This window comes from Bison bison, unplaced genomic scaffold (genome assembly GCF_000754665.1).
Source record: "Bison bison bison isolate TAMUID 2011002044 unplaced genomic scaffold, Bison_UMD1.0 scf7180017864092, whole genome shotgun sequence".
NCBI lineage: Eukaryota > Metazoa > Chordata > Mammalia > Artiodactyla > Bovidae > Bison > Bison bison.
In genome coordinates this window covers 322,131-348,789 of record NW_011494664.1, presented here as the reverse complement: position 1 = coordinate 348,789, position 26,659 = coordinate 322,131, and the positions used below count along the sequence as shown (strand labels likewise).

The window sequence follows — 26,659 nt, the reverse complement described above, 5'->3', positions numbered from 1 at the left end:
AAGACTGAAAAAAAAGTTAGGATCCTAGTAAGGAAGCTGATGTTTTTCTAAAAGGTCTTAGAATCGTAAGTTTGTTTTGTGGCAAGAGCCTACAGGTTGCAAAGAGAGAGGAAACAAACCAGGGCAGAAATAATCCTGGTGTGCACTTAGTTTAGTTTTAGAGACACTGAATTAAATATTGTTAGAGCCTCTCTCTCTCAGTCCTGGAGAGAAGTGTAACAGAGAGCAGGAGAGCAGTGTTCACTTAACTGGGAAGAGAATTCTTTTTTTTTGGGCTGCACTAGCTCTTCGTGGCTTTCTCCAGTTGCGGCGGGTGGGGGCTACTCTCCAGCTGCGGTGCATGTGCTTCTCACTGTGGTGGCCTCTCTAGCTGTGAGCATGGCCTCTAGGTGTGCAGGCTCAGTAGCTGCTGCGAATGTGCTTGGTTGCTCCGCAGCGTGTGGATCAAACCCATGTCCCCTGCACTGGCAGGCAGATTCTCAACCACTGAAGTCGGGAAGAGAATTCTTGATGCTAAATCAGGTATCAGACAGCCACGGGTTCATAGTTCTCTTACCCTCCATCTTGCCTGTAACACACCAGTTTATCCCCAAAACTGTACTTCAGTTTAAATAAAGCATGTCTTTCTTAAACTTTAAACTTTTTATTTTGTATTCAGGTATAGCCAGTTAACAGTGTTGTTCTAGTTGTGGTAGGTGAACAGCAAAGGGACTCAGCAGTACCTATACTTGTATCCATTCTCCTCCAACACCCCTCCCATCTAGGCTGGCAGGTAACATTGAGTAGAGCTCCATGTGCTGTACAATGGATACAACCTTGCTGGTTATCTGTTTTGAATATAGCAGTATGTACAGGACCTTCCCAAACTCCCTAATGATCTCTTCCCCCCACCCTCCCGCAACCATAGGTTGGTTTTGTAAGACTGTGAGTCTCTTTCTGATTTGTAAGTAAGTTCATTTGTATCATTTCTTTTGAGATTCCACATATAAGGGATGTCATACAGTATTTCTCCTCTGTCTGATACTTCATTCCCTATGACACTCTCTGTGTCCATCCACGTTGCTGCAAATGGCGTTATTTCATTCTTTTTAATAAACTTTTCTTTCTTACCCACACTGTATTTCTAAATTAGTACCCAGCCTGTTTTCGCAATTCAAAATTTATTGATCGTTGTCATTCTCCTTCCAAAATGACACCAGCTCTGTGAGAAGCTACACCACTGATCTGCTGTATGTGGTTCTTTGTGCACCTACACAGAGGGATAAATACTGCGACATCCCGGCTTTTGAAGAGCAGCCAGTTCAAAGTAGGGTCAAAGTAAATTAATAGCACATTTTGAGAGCAGAGTTTTAGAAAATAAGTTCACTGATTGTTTTGAGAGAATGGCAGAAGAGAAATAGGAAGCAGACGAGTTTAAGATCATTTTAGCTAAGGCCATAGTGTCATCATTAGCTGTGGAATTTTGCAATCAGATCTTAAACGTTTTTATCCCAGCTTGCTTTTCCAGGAAAGGGTGTAAGTGGTTTAAGGGTGGAATGAAGAAATAAATGAATAAAGATAAAATTAACCCCAGAAAACAAAGTGAAGGTTGGAGTCAGAGCAAAGCCGTCAGATCTGCCTGCAGGAGTTGATTCTCTCAGGAACACATTCATCTCTTAGCTGGTGTGGCCAGAGCATGGGAGGCCCAATCAGTCTATGGATATTTGTTAAACACAAATGTGCCAAACACAAGTTAAACATTTAATGAGGACAGACTTATAGAACTATAAAGTAAAAACAGGTTCCTCCAGATGAAGCACAGTTTACCTGGAGAAATGTCTCTTGTAAATTTTCAGAAAAGACATATGTGGCTGTCCCTCCATTTAAACCTGGGTTCCTGAGCTTCCCCTACTTGGGGGTCACTGAGGCATGCGATGCTGAGGGTCACATGCAGGTCTTCCAAGTCCCTGGTGGTATTAGCCAAAGTGTTCTTCATCAAATGGGATTCTATGAGGAGTTAAAATAACACAACATAACTCTCTGATTATCTGGCTCCATCCAAGAATAAAACCTCGACTGTTTAGAGGAGACAGACAGACCTTCATTCACAGCTATTTGAGTAGATATAATAATAATTATCCAAGTAGCCAGTTTTGGCAATCAGAGTAAAAATGCTGAATCACCGATCAACTATTTGTAATTACCTTCTAATTAATAATACATTCCTCTGTGCTCTTTTTGTTTTCCTTTTTCTTTTTTAACAGTGTCCAGCTTAGAGCTTGAGATTTATGTAAGCCTGAGAGGAGAATGGAAGAGGCAGACCTGCCTGCCACTGTGCTGTGTGTCCAGCTTACCAGCACTGGCAGGAGCAGGAGAAGCAGAAGCCCCAGAGAGCACTTCAAGAGTAAATCTCCTGTTACTCTAACAACTGTTTAGGCAGATGACCTTATCACAGAATAAACAACAGACTCAGAAAAATCTACCAAAGTGGCAAATCTCAGTATAAGTGATCACTATGACCACTTTTCAGTTACTTTTTATGGAAGGCTTCCTCGGAGCCAGGTGTTCTGAGATGTTTTAGAGTTGCTGTTAGTCATTAATTGTCTCGAAATATTGTTGCGGTTGTTGGGTTTGAGTTGGAACCTACGCCAGGTAGGCTTTCAGTTACTCAATTCAAAAGAAGCCTTTTTGCTCTTGTGTGTCCTTAAAAGTATAGAAAATGCCTTCTTTTCTGAGGCTAGAGATTGACCTCAACAATGAACGCATTGGAAAGCTCTCCTAGTTCTCTAGAATTCCTTTTATTCCCCAAACTGTCATTTCTTCGTGAAATACTTTTGGTGAATTGCACTGCTGCTAGGGTAGCGGTGTCTAATTAGGGCTCTTCAAAGCACAGAGCGTAGAAATGGAAAGCTAAGCACTCTGAAATTTAGAGAACAGCGGTTTTTCCAACCCGTTGATTAACCCTGTGCTGTAAGTAGGGCCTGGAATGCTAATTGTTCATAATGTCCACCTTAATGCAAATAATTAAAATTATGTTGCCTTAAAAAAAAAAAAGCATCATATTCTTGATTCACATATGCTTAACTAATTCTCAACTTAGTAAATGGTGATTTCAGTGCTGTCCAGGTAACCTAGAATTCTTGCCATGTAAATTGTAGTCTTTATTGCTGTGCTGAGGGAAAGAGATGGAAGGAAGATGGGTCACTTTTCCACTGTCAGAACCTTGACCTTATAGAGGAAATTTTAGAAGGTAGCTCTGGGGTTCTTCCTTTGTCTTTACTCTGGGCTTCCCTTGTGGCTCAGCTGGTTAAGAATCCACCTGCAATGCGGGAGACCTGGATTCAATCCCTGGGTGGGGAAGATGCCCTGGAGAAGGGAAAGGCTACCCACTCCAGTAAATTCTGAAAAGAAGTTTGCTGTATGGAGAAAGATACTCATGTACTTAAAATGACTGGAGTACCTTCAATACTGAATTGCTGTTCAGATTCTCTGTATCTTATGAGTGAAAACCCTGTTTTGTTTCTGTATCCATTACTTAGTAACTTTATTTTGCTCAAGAGTTATTTTGTTAAGTTACCAATCATGGCTATGAGCTTGTTGAGCATTAGGAAACAGAGCCTACTTTTGATTATGTTTATTGATGGGTCTTTTTGGTTAGAATATTAAAGAAAGTAAGGAAGACAGGAAACAGTCTCGACTGCTACACAGCCAGACTTCATGGAGATTCTGAATAACATGCAGGATATCACAGAAATTCAAGACGTTTCAGTTGCTACTGTTATTTACCATTTTATCCCCAGCACCTGTGCTTGTTACATAGTAAATACTGAAGTATTATAAATGAATGAATTTCAGATACTAACGTCTACTGTATCTGTCTGCTCTCTTTCTCCTATATGCCTGGCTAATGGTCTGTCAACAACATGTCTTCTGTTTATTTATAGCCTCATGGCATCTGCTTATTCACTTCTCTTAGTATATCTTTTCTTTCTCGTGCCATCATGCTGTGTGCAGACTCAAAGTCCCAAAGAGAGAAGTGTGATTAGATACACAGATCACTGTTCAATATGGAGCATTCTCTCAGCGTCATAATTGCACTTCCATGGGTGCAGCCCTGGGGGTGCCCCAGGGGGCAGCAGAGGGGTAGCACTGGTCCAGTTACCTGTGGTCATTAGCAAGGGCCAAGGAATAAACTATGGTCTTGCTTGTAAGAGGAAGGTGGTTATGGCAGACATGTAAATACCATTCCATAATAGTAAATCAGAGTCTGGTTGGTATTCAGTCATGTTCCAGATCAGATTCTACGCTATGGCAGCACACCATATCCAGCCAGTTCACTGTTGTATTCCCAACACTTGGCACAAAGCTGGAAAAGATACTGGCTGAATGAAGACTGATGAAGGAGGAAGTTCTTTGATCTTAGGTGTATCAGGTCCAATGGGTAAAGCTGAAGAGTTGGGCAAATGTTCTTGACTAACTTTTATCCTACAAATGAATCATGGTAGTCAGTGGCAAACCACAGAAGGCTTCTAATTAGAGAAAGCTCAGTTACAGAGAAATTCCGTTCTACTTCATTTTTGTACTATGTTGGAAAGCAATGAGTAATACAGAACTTCTAATTAGTAAGTGGATTTTGTCTTTTCAATGGGAAAGTTGCCCTAAGGCTGCCAATCCCAGAGCTCTTTTTTTCTCGGATAGAATTGTCACCTTCCTAAAAGGCATTACAGCAACCCTCCCTTCAGATGCAAGATATTGTCCCTAGGAACATCATGGGATTGAGATTTGTTGAAAGGGCTAGAGTATACTGGTATGTTTAAATTGAGCTGAAAATCTAATTGGGGAAATTTTCCAAATTTTATTTTAAAAAATGCATTCCTGTAGATCATGTTTCTTGATTTCTACCCCCACGCACTCAGCCACGGCCACAGAAGTGGGTGGGTTCTTTTTCATTGCCAACTATTTTTGACTCAAGAATTAGTATCAAGAGAAAGTTTTTCTTGGCTTTATTTTAAAGAGGAGGTTAAAGTTCTCCATGGCTCCACATTTGGGTCTTACCATTTGATTGGTTTAGTATAATACCTGCCACTCTGATTTGCATATATTAGAGGCTCAGTGAAACCTGATGACTTGAACTATAATGTGAACCAATAAGGCCATCGTTGCAGGTCATTTAACATCATTCAGTTTCATTGTCACAAACATCAGCCTGAATACCAGGGCATCTAACAAATGCTTGCCATCTACTGAATTGGGAAATGCAAATGGAGATAATATAAAGGATTCTCACAGATTCCTAACCATACCTGAAAATATTAGGCAGTCAGTTTTCTCTGTAACAATGTCAGAATTGGTTGAATGTAGGTGTTAGAACCACACAAACCCGAGTTAGAAACCTGGCTTTGTCATTTAACAATATGACTTTAGACAAGTTACTTAAACCTTATCTAAGCTTTAATGCCTCATCTGTAAAAGGGAGGAAACAGTAGCATTTATTCCACAGGAATTAGTACTAGGGTTTAATGAGATAGTACATCGGAAGCTCTTATCACAGGACGTGGTAGAAAGTAAGTGCTCAGTAATTGTAGCTGGGTTTGTTATTTTTGTTGTTATTTGTTAAGAGTGTTGTTTTGAAAAAGATGTAATTCTTTCCCACAACATTAGATGGTATCAGATAATTCAATATAAATGCAATCAGTCTCTTACATTTTCCTAGTAACAGAAACTCAGTAATATAGATTTTTTTTTTTTTAAGTACTATATTGATAGTTTTGCATGCCAACATTTAGGGAAGGAAGAGCTACAGTTTATGTCTTTGAAATGACCACAGACTGACCACAGGCAAGCTTTTAAGTTCTGTTTCTCTATTCAGAGGTAAAAAAGAGCATCTTGATCTATAAATTCAAGATCTTCTCTGCCGAATGGTTTTTGAAATCCATTAAAGCATTTCTAGAGAGGGAGTCCATAGATCACACATGGAAAGAGCTATTTTTTTGTGTGTGGTGGGATATCTGGTGAGACTGACTTTTCAAAAATTTTTTCTAACACGATGATTTAAAAAAAAAAGAAAAAACACTGCTGCTGATGTGAACTGATGTCTCAGAGGCATTGACACCTTCTTTGATTTCTCTGTTGTGATCATGCAGGTGAGACGGGCATCGGCAAATCCACGTTAATGGACACGTTATTCAACACGAAATTTGAAAGTGACCCAGCGACTCACAATGAACCAGGTGTCCGGTTAAAAGCCAGAAGTTATGAGCTTCAGGAAAGCAATGTGCGGCTGAAGTTAACCATCGTTGACACCGTGGGATTTGGAGATCAGATCAATAAAGATGACAGGTACATCTTGGGATTTTGTGGGGATGTAAATGAATGAGGAGGTAACAAGACTCATCCTGGGTAAATACAAAGACTAAATGTTCGCTTGTTGTAAGGCTTGGTCTCCTGTCACCTAAAAGACATTGTTGCCCTCTGAGAAATTTTCTTAGAATGTTCTTGAGGTCAGAATCAGCTGATGTAATTGATTCCAGCTGCTGCTAAGTCACTTCAGTCGTGTCTGACTCTGTGCAACCCCATAGACATCAGCCCACCAGGCTCCCCCGTCCCTGGGATTCTCCAGGCAAGAACACTGGAGTGGGTTGCCATTTCCTTCTCCAATGCATGAGAGTGAAAAAGTGAAAGTGAAGTCGCTCAGTCGTGGCTGACTCTTAGCGACCCCATGAACTGCAGCCTACCAGGCTCCTCCATCCATGGGATTTTCCAGGCAAGAGTACTGGAGTGGGGTGCCATTGCCTTCTCCGTGATTCCAGCTAGTATGAGCAGAAAAGGGATTTGTTAGAAGGAATAAGCTAGCTTATGATATTTTCCCGGAAAAGTCATGGAACCAGGTTTGGGGGCTTTCCCATCTAGAAAAGCAGTCTAGAGAAACATCTAGGGTTAATGGAACTCCTGCCACAAATTACTGTATATATTTGGTACCTGTGATGCTGGGGACAGGTCTCCAGAACCTCCACTGAATCTGTTCCTATTAACCGAATGCCTTCATCACCACTTGCAAGAAGAACCCCTTTCCCTGTGTGTGGCCTCTGCCTTGGAGGACATGCCCCCTGCCTCCAGGTCTCGTATGGCTGCAGCTGCTTGGCAGAAAGTAGGCCACATCTGAACACGAGCTGCAAGAGGGTCTGGGGAATGTGGTTTCTGGTTTGTTTTTTGTTGTTGTTGATGTTGTCACTTTAACTCTGCCAAGAAAACAAAACAAAAACCAGGCATTAAAAAGTAAGAGGAGTTTGGAATGAGCATCTGCCCTGCTCTCCTAGGGCTTCGCAGGTGGTGCTAGTGGTAAAGACACTGCCTGCCAACGCAGGAGGTATGAGAGGCACGGTTTCAGTCCCTGGCTTGGGAAGATCCCCTAGAGGAGGAAATGGCAACCCACTCCAGCATTCTTGCCCGGAGAATCCCATGCACAGAGGAGCCTTGCGGGCTATAATCCATAGGGTCACAAAGAGTCGGACACGACTGAAATGACTTAGCATGCATGCAGGTACTCATGCTCTCCTAGTCACTGAGACAGATTGGGATATTTGACTTAATCCCCAAATTCCTATAGCTCTGAGTGAAAACTTGGAGTCAATAATGATTTTGCCCAAGAAACTAGAGCCCAGGATCTAGTAGACCCGGGTTGTGGTCTGAATTCTGCCAATAACCAGCTATGGGTCCTTGGCAGTTTATCTCACTCTAAGAGAATGACACTAGATACTCTCAGGTCTCAGAGTGGGATCTGCACACAATCTCTTTTCAGGTGGGGTCTAAGGAAGGGCACTGTGAATGGCTGAGCCTGGAGGAGGGGTGTGATAATCATAGGGGGTAATCCTGTATTTTGATGGCTTTGGCAGCCAGGGGTATCCGCTCCTAAAACCCAAAGTGAAGAAAGCGTGTTTGTGAAAGCTCAATGGGAAATATCGTAGCTGATCTCCAGCCGGCTCAGGATCTTAGTACTGATGCTGGAGCTGTGGTGTGAGCACTGTGGCTCCTTTATGCATTGTCCGAGTCTTCCTGTAGGCTGCTCACAGTTGGGTGGCCTGCTGGGTGCAGAATGGCCACATTGAGTCTGAATAATGAGTGTGGTCTCAGTGGAGCCTAGTGAGGAATTCAGATCATTCTCTATCCAGCGAGGGTTTGTTAAGCTAACCAGATAATGTATTTATAACAAACGTCTTTGTCAGTGTAGAAAACAGACATGTTTAACCTGCTTAAGAAATAAAATGTCTTTTTTTTTTTTTTTTTCCTTCAAAATTTTGATCCTATAGTTTATATGTAGACAGAAGCTATTAGCAATAAGTCAGTCTTGCTGGGCTTAGTCACTCAGTCGTGTCCAACTCTTTGTGACCCCATGGACTGCATGCAGCCGACCAGGCTCCTCTGTCCATAGGGATTCTCCAGGTAAGAATACTGGAGTGGGTTGCCATGCCCTCCTCCAGGGGATCTTCCCAACCCAGGGATTGAAACCAGGTCTCCTGCATTGTGGGAAGATTCTTTACCAGCTGAGCCACCAGGGAAGCCCAAGAATACTGGAGTGGGTAGCCTATCGCTTCTCCATGGGATCTTCCCAGCTCAGGAATCAAGCAGGGGTCTCCTGAATTGCAGGCAGATTCTTTACCAGCTGAGCCACCAGGGTAGCCCGTAAGTCCATCTTATGTATTCACTAAAACTGGTTGACAAAACTTCACCTAATTATAAAGTAATACTGTGAAGTTTTGTTTTTATAAAACAAACCTTCTCAATTGATAGAGCCAAACCAGTTCGACTCTTTGAGTTTCTGTAGTCCTTATTTGAGGGAGATGTTTAAGTTTTAAACCTTCCTGGTTTGCGCCCATGCATTCATCTCAAGACCACTCATCTTCTTCACTAATCTTTGAATCCCTTATGATTATTTTAAATATTTATGTTCATGCTCCAAAAAAAAGTTTGAGAAAGTTAAACTGTCCCAGGCCCAAAGATAATTCTAGAAGGAGGCTTCCAGAGACATTTTTGTGCAGTGACAACTTAATGGGAATAAGACAACCAGCACTTTAAGTTACAGTCTGTTTGCTTAGGGCTCAGACACTTCACTTGTATCATACCAGGTTTTGTTTCTTTGTTTGCTTCATTTTCCTCTGAACTGTGTATGGTATATGTGTGTGTTTTCTAAAGAGGACTTTTAACCATTTTTTAAAAATCTAGAGCTGTGTATTGTCTAGATACATTTTAACTGTCTCTGATATAAAGATGTACCCATAGTAATGACAGAGAAATATTTAATGCACGCTCTAGCTGAGCACTGAGCTCTAGTTTATCTATAGAGCAGTTTATATGCTCTTCAGTAAACATTGGCCTGGAATAACAGGAGCAATTGTTAGACACAGTAAGAAAGATTTTATTTTGCATCTGTCAAAATGGACTATCTGTACATTGTGTTGAGTGGGGATCAGCTAAGCACAGCTCCTGCAGCTGAGCAGTTGCTCTTGATTTATGACTTCAATTCCAAGGAATGATGGAGAGGTTCTTGTCTGAATGCTGTGTGTCATGCTCAGTAGAACAGATGAAGAGAAAACCCTGATGACAAGCAGAAGAGCACAATTGCATTATGGGAGCCGGGAAGCAAGCCAGGGGGCTCCTGGTCCTCTTGTGGTCAGGAGGACCCATTGAAACAAGGCGGGTCTCCGTCTCTGACCTGTGCAGGTTTCTCCCTGGGGTTTCGGAATGCCAGGCGTGTGCACTGCTTGATGGTCAGGCAGCAGCCGGACTTTTTCGGGATGCCTTCTGGAGGGAATGAGAACCATCCTCGCGCATTTTGCTGCTAAGATTCCTTGAGCTATTCCTGCTCGTCATTGCCCCAGCACTGCCATTACATTTTTTACTTCTCCTTTAAATGGTGACTTCCTACCCTTCTGGTGGGTTTTCACTCGCCAGCCCTGAGCAGCAGGTGGCCAGTACAAGGCTGACCCACACATTTGCAGCTGGAGGCCTCTTTAAGAAAATTTCTGACTCATTTGGGTCAAATAATAGTTTCCAAGGAGACTTAGAAGAGAGGAAGTGTGGTATTAACCTAACCTAGATACCAAATATTTTTTTTTTCTTCTGAAATTTCTTGACAGCTATTGCATAACCTCTTTGAGTGGCATTTAGAACTCTGTGCTCCAGAAGGATTGTTGACACTGTTGACTATAAACCCAAACGCCTTTTGTTTAAAAAAAAAAACAAAAAAACACTACTCATTCAGATAGGGTCTGCTTCCATCAAAAAAATTGGAAGTGGGGTATGCATTTTTGTATCAGTATGTAAACATATGCGAAGGGATGTGTTGTTTCTCCAAACCCATGATTATTTTTACTACTTTGAGGATTAGGCAAGCTTTTCTGCCATCGATGCAAGACTTCAAGAATGTCCCAGTTTGTGTATGTAGGCTTTGGACATGTCAGCATTCCTGCATCACTGTCTGCCTTGGACCAGGCTAGCTAGAAGGAGGCAGGAAGAGAGGTCTGGTAAGGTCTCCTGTTTTGTTTAATAGCATGATTAACTCTTCGTGGTCTAAGGACATTCTTGTTCTGCTGTCTCTACTATTCAGTGAAGAAGGAAAGAGGTCTAGAGGAGAAGGGAAATCGCAATCTGCTATAGTAGATTCTTCTACTGGAAGAATGCTTCTACTTCTGCTGCAGAATATATATTCTGCATATTTAGGAGATGGGAGAATGTTAGTAGCGTCTTACAAACTATGATGATAGCACAAAAAGCATGGCTAATTAAAGCCCACTGAGAGACTCCTCAAACTCGCCGAATCTTTATCAGAGTTATAAAGTGGTAATGGAGTGGTCTGTTTGATCTTTAAATTCTGTCTTAGTCACACTTTCTGATAGAGGTAGTAGAAGGATAAGGAAAATTAGCTTTGGCTAATAGATAGCAAGAGAGAGGAAAATATATGGCAGGTATCTTTTATCTGTTCATATACAAAATAGAGAGTCAGTCCCTGAACAATGGCATGGGCTATTTTGCAAGCATGATCAATGGGTACCTTGGGTGGCTAGAAAACTTTGTATAAAATACTTTTTCCTATCACTCTTAGGGTCAACCACTGTCAATTTTTTGTGTGTGTGTTTTTTTTTTTTTAATGGCTGGATATTTATGGGGGGAAAAAAAAGAGTGGAGGATAAAAAGGGATATCCTCATGCCTTAAAAGGAAATTATGTGTAAACATACAACTTGATTTGGTTTACCTGCCCCCTTTCCTCTGCTTGATATGGCTACAATCCAAAGAAGTTTGAATTGGCAAAACCAGAATATAAATAGGTATCCTCGCTATAAGAATGGAAACTAGCAAAAGGCAAAAATAAGGATGAAATTTCCTTATTTTGTGACTTTGAGTGTAGATCACACGTGGACAGGAGATGGAGAGAGGGCAGGGGTTATTTGAAGGATGTGAAGGGAGAACAGAGCCACTAGGCTGACTTACTATATGCATCAAGAGAGGCTGTTTCATCAACACAATTAAATCTGGAATGCAGGGAATAGTGATTTTGGTCAATAGTTTTCCTGAAATACATTTATTTGTTTATAATGCTCTAGAGGCTAGAACAGATGGGATCTTGTGCTTGGCTATGTGTGGGAGGTAGGCTCTGTGTGATCAGTCTCTGGGTTGAACCTAGGATTCTGATTTGGCCAGTGGTGTGGATGGAGATGCCATCTGCTGAGCTAAGGAATACGGGCTAGTAGGGTTTGGGGACAAGACGAAGTGTGATTTTGGGCACTTAGCTAAAAGACCAAGTGGAAATATCTGGTAAGCAGTTGGATGGAGTTCTGAAACTTAGGTAAGAGATCTGGTTAAGTGAAACACAAGAGGAAATGTGATTTTCCAAGGAAACCGCATACAGGGAAAAGGAGATTGAAAAGATTGGCCCAAACTCCTAAACAGGGGAAGGCGGCAGGAAGCCTGAAACGTAAGCCGAGAACCACAGATGGCTTCGGAGATGCTGAATCCAGGGCAGAAAGCGTTCCTCACTGGAAAAGGAGAGGTGCAAGGCCTCCCATAATCTTGGTGGAACAGAATCAAGACCAAAGGCAGAAAGGAAATTACTAGAAAGAAGAAACATTCTTGGACCACTGTTGGGGGAGGTGCTAGGAAACTGCAAATCAGGAACTGCGGGGATAGGAAGGAGCAACTACCATGAGCTGCTTTCCTCCCTTCCGGGCTCAGAGGGTGCTGGGGGTCCCTGGTTCCCCGAGCACTTGCCTCAGTGTCAGGGAACCCGAAGTCTGGCCTTGGACTCACAGGGCATGAGTGGGCCTCGTTGAAGTGGCCTGGGCCACTGCCCTACAGGGCATGAGTCAGTGGCAGAAGAGTTACCATGGATCTAGGTCAGTACAAAGTTCCTTTTTCTTTTTTTTCCTGTCTTTTTTGAAAACTGAGGCTTGCTTTTCTCTTATTTGTGGTTTATTAAATTACTGTGAAATAGTTAAATCTCACACTTTTATGTGCTAGTTTTTTGCATATACTAGCTCACTTATTTGTCACATTAGCTCTGATATAGGTGATATTTTTGTTCTTGATGTTACCTGTGAAGACATTGAAACACAGAGAGGTTTAGTAACTTGTCCAAAGCAAGTTAGAAAGTTGTGGATTTGGAGTTTGATCTTAGTTGGTCGGACTTGAGTCCATGCTTCTAACCACCATTTTATATAACTATCCTATCATAATAATGATTATTAATATTGTTATATAATACCTGCTTATATTTAAAAAAAATTTTAATTTATGTATTTGTTAATTTTTTTGGCTACAGTGGGTCTTTGTTGCTGTGTGAGAGTCTCCTCTAGTTGCCGCAAGCAGGGACTCCTCTAGTTGTGGTGTGTGGGCTTCTCATGCAGTAGCGTCTCTCGTTGCAGAGCACGGACTCTAGGGCATGCGGGTTTCAGTAGTTATGGCGTGGTAGTTGGTCCATGGCATGTGGGATCTTCCCGGACCTGAGATCGAACCAGTGTCCCTTGCATTGTACTGGTTCTTAACCACTGAACCACCAGAGAAGCCCTACCTGCCTATATTTTAAAATTGGAACATGTAGAAGAATCTTATTGCTTGTTCATCCTTTCTATTGGAATTCAATTGGGATTTCTATTATGTTAAGGATTTTATTCAGGCACAGTCTACTTTTTCTTTAAACCTCTAGAGGCTTTGCTCAGGTTGAATCAATGGATTGTAGTAAATCACCAAAGGAAAATAGAAGAAAACTTTTTTCTGTTTTCAGTTTTGGTCATAAATTTTTTTTTTTTCTTTTAGGACATCTGCTGTCATCCTCATTATAAAAGATTTATAGTTCCCTTTCAGGGATTTCAGTTTAATTTATGGGTTTGCAAGTTGAGTGTTGAGAGGTTTTTATTTTTCTTAAAGCTTAAATCATTCCTCAGCAAGGTAGTAAGTCTGGGGAAGGATTAACCCATTTCATTCCTAATCCACCCATCTCATTGGTGCTGACACTAGCTTCTGAGCAGTCCCTGTGGAGACCTGGAAGAATTCGTGGCTTTTCCATAGTGACCTAATGAACTACTTTGTCCCTGGAGAACATGTGGTTTATTGAATATATATCCCGCATATGCTATTAATGATAGTGTTTGTGGTCAGTTCATAGAGTCATGCATAATTATTCAAAACAGATTTGAATTAGGATTTGGTGAGAAGAGAGTTTACCTTCAAATCATAAAATTGAGAGTTGGAAGGAACCTTGATCCTAATAGACCAGGCACTTCCATTTATAGATGAGGTCATGGCAGGCGCAGGGCTTTTTGAGAGTACAGAGTAGCTAGCCCTCCTCCCCGAAGGACTGGGCAGAGGAGCAGGGAGAGGCTGCCAGCCGGAGATGGTGCCACATCCTAAAACCACAGAGGAGTTTCACTCTGGGCACCAATGCCATTCAGTTGGGAGAGCCTGTCAAAGTCACTTTACTGGGACAGATTTTGAGGCTCAGTTTTGGCCCAGCAGGGAAGAATACCACAGTCTCTTAGCAATACCTTCATGGGTGCCATGGGGGCAGTGACAGTGTATCCTACATATTTCTAATTGCTGTTTTAAAAGGATGAATGTTAGCCAGGAGATTAAGAGGAAGAAGACCATTCCAGGTGGGGATCTAGCATGAGCAAAGGCCTGGAGGCAGGCGGGAGCTTGCCATGCGGGGCAGAAAGCATGAACTAGGAAGGAGAAGGATAGGGGAGCCTGGGGTGATGTTTAGGGGTCATATGGCCAAAGGCCTGGGCTGCCAAGGTAAGGAGCTTGGACTCTAGCTCTTAGAGAACAGGGAACCACTAAGGACTTTCCTGGAGGACTGTACAAAGAGTTTGAGACTAGCGACATGCTGATTTAAAAATGTGTTTTAATAACCGTCTTCTGCCTTCTAGCTACAAGCCGATCGTGGAATATATCGATGCCCAGTTTGAGGCCTACTTGCAAGAGGAACTGAAGATCAAACGTTCTCTCTTCAACTACCATGACACCAGGATCCACGCGTGTCTCTACTTCATTGCCCCCACTGGCCATTCGCTCAAGTCCCTGGACCTGGTCACCATGAAGAAGCTGGACAGTAAGGTACTCACTGCTGCTCTAGGTGCCGTCCACTCTCCCCTAAGATCACCTTTGTCCAGAGGCCCCAGGGGACCTCTGCTTTTGGTGTAATTTGGTGTTTTATTTTAAAGACTATTTTTTACAGTTTTGTGTGTGCTTAGTCGTTCAGTCATGTCCAACTCTTTGCAACCCCATGGACTATGGCACACCAGGCTTCTCTGTCCATGAGGATTCTCCAGACAGGAGTCCTGGAGTAGGTTGCCATGCCCTCTTCCAAGGGATCTTTCCAACTCAAGGATCAAACCAGGTCTCCTGCATTGTAGGCAGATTCTTTACCATCTGAGCCACCAGGGAAGCTGTTTTAGGTTCACAGCAAAATTAAGAGCAAAGTGCAGATATTTTCAATAGATTGCCTATTTTCCACATGCATAGCCACCCGTTACCAATATCCCCCCAAAATGGTGCATTTGTTATTAATACAATCAAAAAACCTCCATTGACACGTCCCTGTCACCCCAAGTCGATAGTTTACACTGGGGTTCACTCTTGATATTGTACATTCTGTGGGCTTGGACACATTTATAATGACATGTAATTATCACTAGAGTATCAAATAGAGTAGTTTCACTACCCTAGAAGTCTCCACCTGTTCATCCCCACCTCTGCTTCCTAACCCTGTATTTATTTTCACTGGCTTACAGAACCATAAGGTTTAACAATATGAAAAAAAATGTTTCAAAACCTCTAGATATTGGACAGAGGACAAAGCAAAATGATGTGGCTTATTACAAAGTATCTTTAGTTTTTTGTGTTTTTTTTTCAGGTAAGAGGTCTTCATTTATTTTCTCTTTCATGAAAAATCTGTACAATCACCACAGATAGAGTCATTGCAGAATCTTTACTCCTTCTGTCCAAGCTCCAGCTCACTTTTTGCCAGCACCAGCACTGGCCTTTGCAGCCCCCCTGGCTTTCTTCACTCTCTTCTTGTGTTCCTTGCACTATTTTCTTGAGGTCTTGTTCTTCTCATACAGGCCGTGTCTTGCAAGCCTGTGTTTGGACTCATTCTTCTTCGCATAATCCAAGGAATGGCAGTAAATCATGCCAAAGCCAGTTGTCTCACCACCACCAAAATGTGTTCTGAATCCAAATACAAAGATGACATTTGGTCTTGGACATTTTGGCCAGTTTTTCCTGAATTTCTGTCTTAGGGACTATTGCCTTTCCGGGGTGAAGGACATCGTTTCTGCTGAAGTAGTTGGTTGGTCGTGAACTTACTGGTCCCGATAGTTGCTGTGTCATTCGTGATGGCGGCTGATCTTCAAGCAGCCAGGGAGGAAAAGAGAGCTTCAGTTCTTAAATTAGCACTAATGTGTGCTCTGTTGAGGGTAGGGGAATCAGATAGTGGAGACACCTAAAGGGTCGTAGGAAGGGTTAAATTTAGGGAGATTGAACAGTAATTCACGATTTATTTTTTTTTAAAAACTTGCTTTAAACCTCTCTTTGAAGGGTTTGTATAGGTTTGGCTTTAACTTAAAGTTTAAAAATTTTTTAAAAAGTGTTAATTCTTTATCTATGTGATAAGGTTGGTCTAATTTCTTAGATTTTAAAACAGATCTGTACCATGTGTTCAAAGGAAGTAGTGTCTCAGAATGCGTTTGACCCCTGATCTTTGCACGTGTGTAACCTCTCTCCTTCACAACATTTGAGAGAGGGGCTGCTAAGTTTGACCGCATTTGATGATGTACTTGACGACTAATTTGATTTTCCATTTTGAAATAAGTAGGAAGACAATACATTGTGAAATAAAGCAGCAGCAAACGGCAACAAGAACAACCACAGAATTCTGCTCTAGTGTTTCCTCTTAGATTCTAACCTGCTTTTGAGATCAGTAACAAGTCCTAGTATCTTTACGGGGCTTTGTTGGGTGTTATTTTCTGTCCAACAACTCTGTTTAAAGGATGCTTTCTCCCTGGAGGGACATAATAGAGACCGCTGAGAAGATCTGCCTGTCCCCAAGGCCTCTGCCTGAACCAGCCCACAGGAGGCCCGCATGCTGATACCATGCCAGGCTCCCCAGGCCCCAGCCTGCACAGGCGCACTGCTTTACACAAACATATTCTACCAGCCAGAAAGGACTCCTGCAGCTAGAGTATTCTTGGGAGAATAAATAGAAACCTTCCCTCACCTCATTTGATTCAGCTGCAGTGAGCCATTGAGGGTGAGGAGTCATGGGCAGGGGGACCCTGCTACCTGCACTCTCAGGTCCTTGAAAGCAGGGCTGGGAGGCAGGCAGAGGGAGGTGGCTTCCTCACTGAGGCAGAGCTTGTAGACCACGTCAGGGTGATATCCAACAATAGGATTATGCTTCGTAGAGTTGATTTCAAAGGGGAAAGAAAAGGCAAATGCAGTTAATAAAAACAAAGCCATCACTATAAAGCAAGTTGAACCGCTTTCAAAGGATTAATATTATTGTAGAGTAATGCTGGAGAGAATTTGAAAATGATGTTGTCAAAGGTTTGTTGGTACTAGTGAAGTGAAGAATTAAGGCAAACATATAATTTCAGAAAAGATTTCCAGGCACCTTCTTCTGAAGAAGAAGAGATTTTAAATCTAAATTTGCTTGGTTCCTCTGTCTACTCTCATCAAATTGGCCAGGAAAGTATGACCCTCTGCCATTTTGTGCATGTTGGTGTTAACCGAATACCAAATGTGCACAAAAGTTAGCCAATATGAAAAACAGGGAGGAGTTTGTTGCCCAGGTCCTGATTCAGACATTCACCAGCCCTCAGTGATGTCTGCCTCAGCCTCCAACTTGCTGGAGGGAGCCCACGCGTGATAAGGTTAGGAGTGGGTAAAGGAATAGGGAAGAAGAGGTTTTTTCCATCAGTGGATCATCTCATTCTGGTTTATCAGGGATTTTTGATTTGGCTCTTGGGATAAAAGGAGAAGCAAAGGAATGCAGACATGACCCAGAAAACCTCCCAGAAGTCTCTCTTTTCTCTGGCTGGGACCACTTTCTGTTCCCTTTTCAACTGACCTGGCTTCGGTATCAGATGTCAATAGCATCTTAGTGAAACCTTTGTACCAAACAGGGAGTGGAAGGAAGTTATTCTTTAAAAGTGAATTTCAAAAAATGTGCCTTATGGACAGTGTCAGGGCAAGCTAGGAGAAGAGTGGCCCACCCTGGGCTTTAGGGCTTGAGCTGGAGGGTCCTCAGGCCTTGTCCCGGGCTTTCTGCCTTTGCTGTCAAATCCCGAGCTCTCTGTATCCGATGCTCTGAAAGCGAGTTTTGTCTTTGGCACTAGGTCTCATTCTGGCACAAAGTAATCTGATAGAAGCTGGTTCTCAAGAGAATTAGTTGATGTGATTTTGAAAAATTTAAAAGTAGGTGAAACCATTTTTGTTTTGGTTAATGCTTAGGTTCCCTGTTCCTAGCAATTTTCAGGTCATCAGAAGAAAGAAAGGATGCTCTCCTCATAGAGCTGAATGTTCCACTATTCTAACTACCAAAAACCTTGGTATTAGACTGTTAGAAACATGCAAAAATCAAGCTCCTAATGTAGCTGGGAGGAGTCACAGAGGAGTGGCTGGTTACTCAAAGAATAGGCTTCTTTGTTATAGAGTAACACTTCCTTTTACACGGTAAGGAAGAATGAGGTGGCACAGAAGAGGAAATTACAAGGATGCTTTCTTTCAGTGCCAGATGGGAGGAAGTAAAGTGTTCAGAGATGGAATTAAAAGGTTATCGAATATCTTCTGAATTTTGCATCTAGGTCGAAAGTGCAATTTTCAATATCGTCTCTATATTTTCTAAGTGAAGTTGTACAATTTCCATTTCTGTGTTTTCTGTATTTTATTCATTTGTCTGTTTTTCATGTTGGAATTAAATAAAAATGGCTGTGTTTGGTTTACAGGTGAACATCATTCCAATAATTGCAAAAGCGGACACCATTGCCAAGAACGAATTGCACAAATTCAAGAGTAAGATCATGAGTGAACTAGTCAGCAACGGGGTCCAGATCTATCAGTTCCCTACAGATGAAGAAACGGTGGCAGAGATTAACGCAACGATGAGTGTAAGTCCTCATGTAAGGACCATCCCGTGATGATGGCGCAGTGGTTTTTAGTATTGACAGAATTGTGTGACCATCACCACAATCAATTTTAGAACATTTCCATCACCCCAGAGAGAAACCGTGTACCTTCTAGATGTCAGCCTTCTAACCATCCCAGCCATTGGTGGGTGCTTCTCAGGTGGCGCTAGTGGTAAAGAACCTGTCTGCCAGTGCGGGAGACATAAGAGACTCGGGTTTGATCCCTGGGTTGGGAAGATCCCCTAGAGGAGGGCATGGCAACCCACTCCAGTATTCTTGCCTGGAAAAATCCCATGGACAGAGGAGCCTGGTGGGCTACAGTCCATAGTGTTGCAAAGAGTTGAACACGACTGAAGGGACTTAGCACATCTGCATATACAGACATTGACAACTACCAGTCTGTACATTCCTGTCTCTGTAGATTTGCCTCTTCTGGACATTTTATGTAAAGAAAATCATACTGAAGCTTAGCTAGAAAATTAAATGATTTGGTGAGAGCCATCTCGTGAATAGTAACACTGAGATTTCAACCTAACCGAAATTTCAACCCGATTTGTGCTGTTTGCCGTCGTAATTAGGAGATGAGAGTAATTCCTCAGAATTGCTTCTTCCTCCTTCTGTTCAGCATATGGACTTCTCTGGATAGGGCTATTATCAATCCCTCTAGTCATCCCCACCATGATCAGGACTTTGGAAGGGAATAGAATGTTTTCCTTCTCTGGAAAGCATTGCCTTTAACACTGAAGGATCTCATTGCTGCAGAGGCAGCCCAGCTCTGCTTCACCCGGGTCTGCTTACCCTGAGTTGTGTGAGCCCCTCTGGCTGTCGTGCTGCTGTGGCCAGGATAGTAAAGGGTCTGGAGTCCCTGGACGAAACCCAAGAGAGATGCTTCCTGGGAAACGGCCACGAGAGCATGTGAAAGAAGGTTATCCTAGGGGCCAGTGGCGGCTTCTGTCCCTCAGCGCCGATGGAGCAGGTGGTTTCCTAGGTCGCGACATCATAGTGTGGGCTGCAAGGGTCCTGCTGCCCCAACTCTAGGGAACACTCTGCAGTTCCAGATGCTGGGGAAGAAGATGTGCTTTCTTCCCTTCGTCCACAGTGAGAAATCAACTGGAAAATATAAGTACCATGAGCACCAGACAGAATAGCACTTGGGCAGCCTGGGCCAAGGGTTCTGCCAGGCTCTCTGTGGGAGAGGATCCGGCTTTAAAAGCATCATCTTTCTCAGTTTATCTGTAGCAGAAGGACCCTGCATCGGGGAGCAGTAAATCGGTAAATAATTACTGATTTATTATTTATCAGCAATAAATCCAAGATCAGCCATTTCAAATGTTATTCTTACCTGCCAATAGGAAAAATATGGAATCACTGTTTTCGCCCCAGAATGTAGCCATAGTTACCAAATAAACCAACGTGGCACAGAGCGTGGTACAGCCTGGTATCTTATATAGCAGCTCTGCTCAAGGTGAGTCTGGGGGCAAAGCCTGAGCCAGTAATTTTCTCAATTGAATTTTGTGCAGTGATCACCTGTCAAAAGCAACGCTGATCAATAGAAATAAAATATGAGCCACACAAGGAATTTAAAATTTTCCAGTAGCCACATTTTTAAAAAGTAAGAAGATAAATTTAAGAACTTATTTAACCTAATATGTCAAAAATTTCATTTCTGTGTGTGTGTGTGTATTTCTTTCTTTTTTTTTTGTCTTTTTTTGCCTGCACTGCAAGTCTTGCAGGATCTTAGTTTCCTGACCAGGGATTGAACCCAGGCCATGGCAATGAAAGCTCAGAGTCCTAACCACTGGACCACCAGGGAGTTCCCGAATGTACATTTCACAGTTACATACATCCCAACTTGGACACCTGCCTAACTTACTCCTCTCATACTTCAAAGTTTTTAAGTGTGAAAAAAGTACCAAAAAGAGTAATTTTCCTTCATGTCTACGTCCACATTGACATAACTGCTTCTTCCTCTTCTTTTTTTTTTTAGAAGATTTGAATTTGATGCCAAGTGAAGTGCAGTCCTACAAAAACCATAAAGTTGTAATTAAGGAAAAACTGTTTCACACTGCTTCCTTTTAAGTGTAATTGAATTAGAAATAAATAAAATTAAAAATTTATTCTTAATCAGCCTCACATCAAGTGCTCTTAATCACATAGATGAGCATAGATCAGTGGCTACTGTCAGACACTGGAGTTCCCTCACTTACCATACATATAATTGCAAAGACTCCCATCTGCCCCGGAGTCTAGCCCATGTCAGAGCTTCAGGAGCTGGTTGCAGGAGGGTCGGATCCATGACACCTACCCCCACTGGGCTGTTGAGCCCCCTCCCTCGTCTGCCCTCACTCCGCCTTTCCTCTTGCCCCAAGGAGACGCCTGCGGGAGGAGGGGGCGTGTGGAAGCATGGGGGGCCCATCTTTGCTGCTTGGGGAGGGTAACCACTCTGTCTTCTGTTGCTGGCAGGTCCACCTCCCTTTTGCGGTGGTCGGCAGCACCGAAGAGGTGAAGATCGGCAACAAGATGGCGAAGGCCAGGCAGTACCCCTGGGGTGTGGTGCAGGGTATGTATGTGGGCATCACAGCAAAGGCGCTCCTCAGCTGTCACCCCCAGAGTGACCATGTGGGAACTCGACATGGGTGGATGGAAGGGGGCCGCTGGCAGTCGTGGAGGAAGGAAAGAAATGGGGAGGCCAGTACACAACAGAGAGAAGTGTCTGCAGAGGCTTTGTGCCCACGAGGCAGCCCGTCAGGAATGCTGGGTGGTGTGGGGAATTTACTATAAATTCCTGAGCGAAGAGTTCTTCCCTGGGAGTTTGAACCAGTTTCATCAGCCAAGTATCAGAAAGCTGCAAACAGTTTCTTGCAAACATGATACTTGTTTCTCCATTAGCTCCTGAAAAATTGTCTTCTAATGAAATGTTTTCTCAGTCAGTATCTGAGAATTATGAGAATAAGTGACCTGTAATTGGCACTTGGGGACATGACCACAGTCTCTAACCTGAAGATATTTTTTCCTGTGTCACTTTGTTGGGCGACGTCTCTGATTCTGTTGCCTGCCCTTGTGTGTTGTGAAGGAGGTTATCCAATGCTATGGATTAAGTAGGGTGGCTGCAGAAAGAAAGTTCCTTCATCAGTTTAAGATATATCAGTCCTCTTGTTCTGAATAAAGGCAGCAAATCTATGAGAACTGAGAAACCACAGTACCTTTGAGATGTTTAGGAAAATTCTAGTGTTTATGAATCTTCCTAAATTCTTTGCAATAAGAAGACGTTCTTCATGTTATTGATGGAAAGGAGAAGGGGGTGGCAGAGGATGAGATGGTTAGATGGCATCACTGACTCAATTGACATGAATCTGAGCAAAATCCAGGAGATGGTGAAGGACAGGAGAGCCTGGTGTACTGTAGTCCATGGGGTTGCAAAGAGTCGGACACGACTTAGTGACTGAACAACAACAGCAACAAATTGTTGGTAAAATTAAAGGAGGTGGTACATAAAAGCTGCCTTGTACAGGTCCTGACAGCATGGAGGGGTAGAAATTGCCAGATGTGACAAGGTCTGGATGTAGACTCTGCTCCATCTGTCTGGGAGGTCAGCCTGCTCATCAGAACCATGCTCTGCATCTGGGGGGCAGGAGTCCCGTAGCCTACTTGGCAGAATTGTTAGAGTCGAGACAGTATTTGCAGAGCTCCTCCTAGGGTGCCTTGCACTCAGCAGTCAGTATGCACTCAGCGGTCACCCTCATCATCAGTCACAGTCATCACCGATGTCAGAAATCCTGTCTATGTTAAGGGTGGAAGGAGGATCCAGTAGAGGATCCTCGGGTGACCTTGAGACCTCAGAGGTTTCAGTAGCCATGGTAACAACATCTCAGAAGCATCACTTCAGATCTTAATGACATGGCTGCTGAGAACCCTCCCTGCCTTCTTCCCCATCTCTCACAGTGGAGAATGAAAACCACTGTGACTTTGTGAAACTCCGAGAGATGCTGATCCGTGTGAACATGGAAGATTTACGAGAACAGACTCACACCCGCCATTATGAACTGTATCGGCGCTGTAAGCTCGAGGAGATGGGCTTCAAGGACACTGACCCTGACAGCAAGCCCTTCAGGTATGCGGGCACCTAGCAATCAGCTCCCCCAGGCAGCAGTCTCTGGGATGTGCTGGTACATCACAGAAACACTCACTGGATTGAGATATCCAAGCGGGAGGGGGTCAGGCGAGGGCAGATTAACAGCACGTATTGCCAGGCATTGCAGTACCACTTTGTCTGTATCACCTCGAGCAACTGATGTTCCTGATGTCATTCCTGCATCCTCATTTTACAGTCGAGGAAGCGAAGGCACCACAACCTGCCCAAGTTGGAAGTGATGGGCATGAGTTTTGAACCCTGTTACACTCACAGAAGCATAGGACCTGGTTCAGGCATTTATAAAGGTGTTGCTGCTCATTACAGTTGGCCCTGTTCATTTTTGCCAGACAGATTTAAGGTTGAACCTTGCCAGCAGTCCTATTTTGGCAGTGCTCTTACTAGATTTCAGTGAATCCATACAGTTCTAAGAACACGAGTGAGTAGGAAAGGGAATAACTTACAGAATGTCTGTTATGTATTTCCCCACACCGTTGATGGATGGAGATGAAGAGGAAAAATGTGAAGGGGAGAGTGTGGAGATCAATGCAGAGTTTTGTTGTTGTTGTTCAGTCACTAAGTCATGTCTGCTTCTTTGCAACCCCATGCACTTCTGCATCCCAGGTTTTGTGAGCCAGAGAGTTAGTGGCCCAGCAAAGGCCAGGCCCGGTGAGAACCCAGTGGTGGGGAAGGGTCAGCCAGGCAGAGGAAGGTGGGCTGCTGGGCTAGATTCGCCACCTCCTGGTACAGGAGAGAATCACTTTTCCATACTAAACTCATACAGTTTCTTTTCTTTTTAAATACGTATTTACTTACTTATGGCTGTGCTGGGTCTTTGTTCCTGCACACCGGCTTTCTCTAGTTGTGTTGCGCGAGGTCCGCCCTTGAGTTGCAGTTCACGGGCTTCTCCTTTCGGTGCCTTCTCCTGTTTTGGAGCGTGGGCCCTAGGCGCACGGGCTTCAGCGCTTGGGGCGCTCCGGTTCAGTAGTTGCCTGAACAGGTTCAGGACCTGTTGGCCTGAGACATGTGGGATCGTCCCAGACCAGGGATGGAACCTGTGTCCCCTGCACTGGCAGGTGGACTCTCAGCCATTGGACCACCAGGGAAGTCCCTCTTGTAGTTTCTTAATGGGGATTTGAGTTGAGGTGATACGAGGTGTCTGTTCTATGGCTGTACCAATTGGGGGCTACAGTTCATTGGAAAAGACTGTTTTCCTTTGCTTTTGTGGCTGACCTCTAACTCACACTTGGATGTCTAGGAGCCGCTGGCCACACATTTACCTCCCAAAATATGCCCGAGGCAGCCTGCGTGCCGTGTGGCAGACTGTCCCTGGGATCTGAGCTGCCTTTAGGATGGGAGGAGGTTATTTTCTTGGAATCGCTTTAGAGATAGTTTTGTGAGATCTGGGATGGTTTCCTGGTAGAGTGCTCCTGTGTATCCTGCAAGAATGAGTGGAGACCCCAGACAAAGGGCTTCTAACCAAGATGTTCACTTTTAGCCAGGTTTGCACCATTTAGTCTTGCCCTGGGGGCTTGTGAAAGTGACCGTCTTCCACCACGGGAATGTGCTTTCTGAGGCAGCGTAGAGGATCCCTTTTTGTGTATACAGGTTCAGCTGATAGAAACTTGACCCCAAAATAACCTCAACACAGTCCTGCTTATTAAGCTGGAGGAAAATGGTAGTTGATAGTGGCAGAGGCCATCTTTATTTTTTCATAGAGGTTTTCTTTCCTCATCCCTCCCCGCCCCGCCACCCACATAGACATGGAACAGAAGGAACCACAGAACAATGGGACCCATGTGCCTCCACTCTCATTCAAACCCAGACAGCGCTGAAGGGTGAGGGGGCATCAGTCTGGATTCAAGTCTTGGTCCTGCTACCACTGGACTTCTTAACTTGTCTGGGCTTCAGGTTCTTTATCTGTAAAATGAGGAACTGGGCTGGATCCGGGGATAGTAAGATCTGGTAGGAGTACTTTTTCCAGAATGTGCCCCCAAGGACATCAATGCGGTGGATTCTATGAGCAGTGCAGTCTCTGCCCCAGTCGTTCAGTTCCACCCTTAGAGGATGAAAGCAGCCAGAAGCCCTAACGAAAAGAACAGGTGTGGCTGCGTGGCTCTAAAAAAGATATTCCCATCCTAAAAGTGGAGGGTTATGTTTTAATGTTTGGTGGGACTTCAAGCCCAGGAGACAGCATCTCAAGTAACCCTGAGAGAACTGCTCTGAGGAGATGAGGGGAGGATCCATCAGGTTATATAGAAGTTTTGCCACAAAGGGCAGGTGGTCTGAACTGCTGCTGCTGCTGCTAAGTCGCTTCAGTCATGTCCGACTCTGTGCGACCCCATAGATGGCAGTGATCATTGTTAATTAAAGAAAACTAGGTAACCTAAGTGAAGGAATTTAGTGCTTCTCTATGTGTGGGAAGATGCAGGAGTCTGGACTCACTGAAGTCGTCCCTCTCATTTGCATTTTGGCCATCCCAGGCCAGTATCCTGTGGTTTTCACAGCCGGAGCTCCCTTGGGGCTCACGGCGGGGAGTGGCTGCAGTCCAATGGCTGCTAGATCCCAGGTATTCTCCTTCCTGAGCTCCCTCAGGGCTCACCAGCTCACCTTGAAGGACTGTAATGGCTGATGACTGTGACATCCATGTTTTCTGATATGGCAGGAAATATTCCACTTCTCAGCTGTGTTCCAATAAAACTGTAGTTAGAAAGACAGGAGGGGCCAGATTTCCCTCTCAGGCTCTAATTTGGCAGCCCCTAGACTACTAGATCGGGAAAAGGCAATGGCACCCCCTTCCAGTACTCTTGCCTGGGAAATCCCATGGACGGAGGAGCCTGGTAGGCTACAGTCCATGGGGTTGCTAAGAGTCGGACACGACTGAGCGACCTCAGTTTCACTTTTCACTCTCATGCATTGGAGAAGGAAATGGCAACCCACTCCAGTGTTCTTGCCTGGAGAATCCCAGGGACAGAGGAGCCTGGTGGGCTTCCGTCTATGGGGTTGCACAGAGTCGGACACAACTGACATGACTTAGCAGCAGCAGCAGACTACTAGATCATCATCACCTGGAGCTAGTGAGCTGCCTGCAGAAGTTAGACTGCATGTGACTGTTTCTTAAGTGTGTTAGAGGTAGTTTACATCCCCAAATGTTAAGCGTTCGGCACAGCTGTGTTCTTTTCAACTCTGGAATTTGGAGTCTGTAATGCAGGCCCCTGGATGGTGAGGGTTTCCTGCTGCTGCCCCGATCTCTGCATTTGAACGACAGTTTCTCCTGCAAGGCCAGGGTAGTGCCCACCATGAGGAGCATTGCTGGGTGGGTCCAGCAGGCTGTTCCTGGCAGAGCGGGATCCAGCCCACTGCTTCGGCCTCCCAGTCCGGCGGTGGAGGTCCTTGAGACTTGGAGAGAACATGTTTTATTCACACATCTCCCCTTCCCCATTTGGTTCCATTTCTACTGGCCTGAGGGTTCCTTTTTGAGGACAAAAAAGCAGGAAATATATAATATTGGGTTGGCCAAAACGTTTGGGTTTTTATGTAAGATGGTATGGAAACCCCAGTGAACTTTTGGGCCAACCCAATATATCTGTATCACCAAAACCTTTACTCTCTTCCCTGTATAAGAAAATAAGAAACAGAAGTAGACCTTCTATAAATAAACATCTCCCATCACCTCAGTTCCTGGGAACCCTGGAAGCAGTTTCTCCTCTTGGAGACCCACTCACTCAACCTCAGGTGGCCCTCTAGGTGCAGGCAAGATCCTTGGAATGTAAAAGTCAACTCTGAATCACAAGTCTTGGCAGGTTGTAAGGCGAAATGAACTTGGTTTTCCTTTCCTTGGAAACCACCACTTTACAAAGAGCCCAGCCTCTCTCC

At 43.9% G+C, this 26,659-nt stretch overlaps 1 protein-coding gene and 1 pseudogene across 5 annotated transcripts in view; one reads left to right on the top strand and one right to left on the bottom strand.

Annotated features, from left to right (window-relative positions):
- SEPT11 (septin 11) overlaps positions 1–26,659 on the top strand; it is a 138,035-nt gene that overhangs the window by 95,292 nt on the left and 16,084 nt on the right. For all 5 annotated transcript variants that reach the window (XM_010838124.1, XM_010838123.1, XM_010838126.1 and 2 more), the window contains exons 3-7: positions 6,123–6,318; positions 14,398–14,584; positions 18,475–18,636; positions 21,118–21,214; positions 22,597–22,765. In XM_010838124.1, the coding sequence (XP_010836426.1) occupies positions 6,123–6,318; positions 14,398–14,584; positions 18,475–18,636; positions 21,118–21,214; positions 22,597–22,765 (811 nt within the window). The remainder of the gene's footprint in view (positions 1–6,122; positions 6,319–14,397; positions 14,585–18,474; positions 18,637–21,117; positions 21,215–22,596; positions 22,766–26,659) is intronic.
- Positions 14,881–16,987, bottom strand: LOC104987329 (annotated as a pseudogene).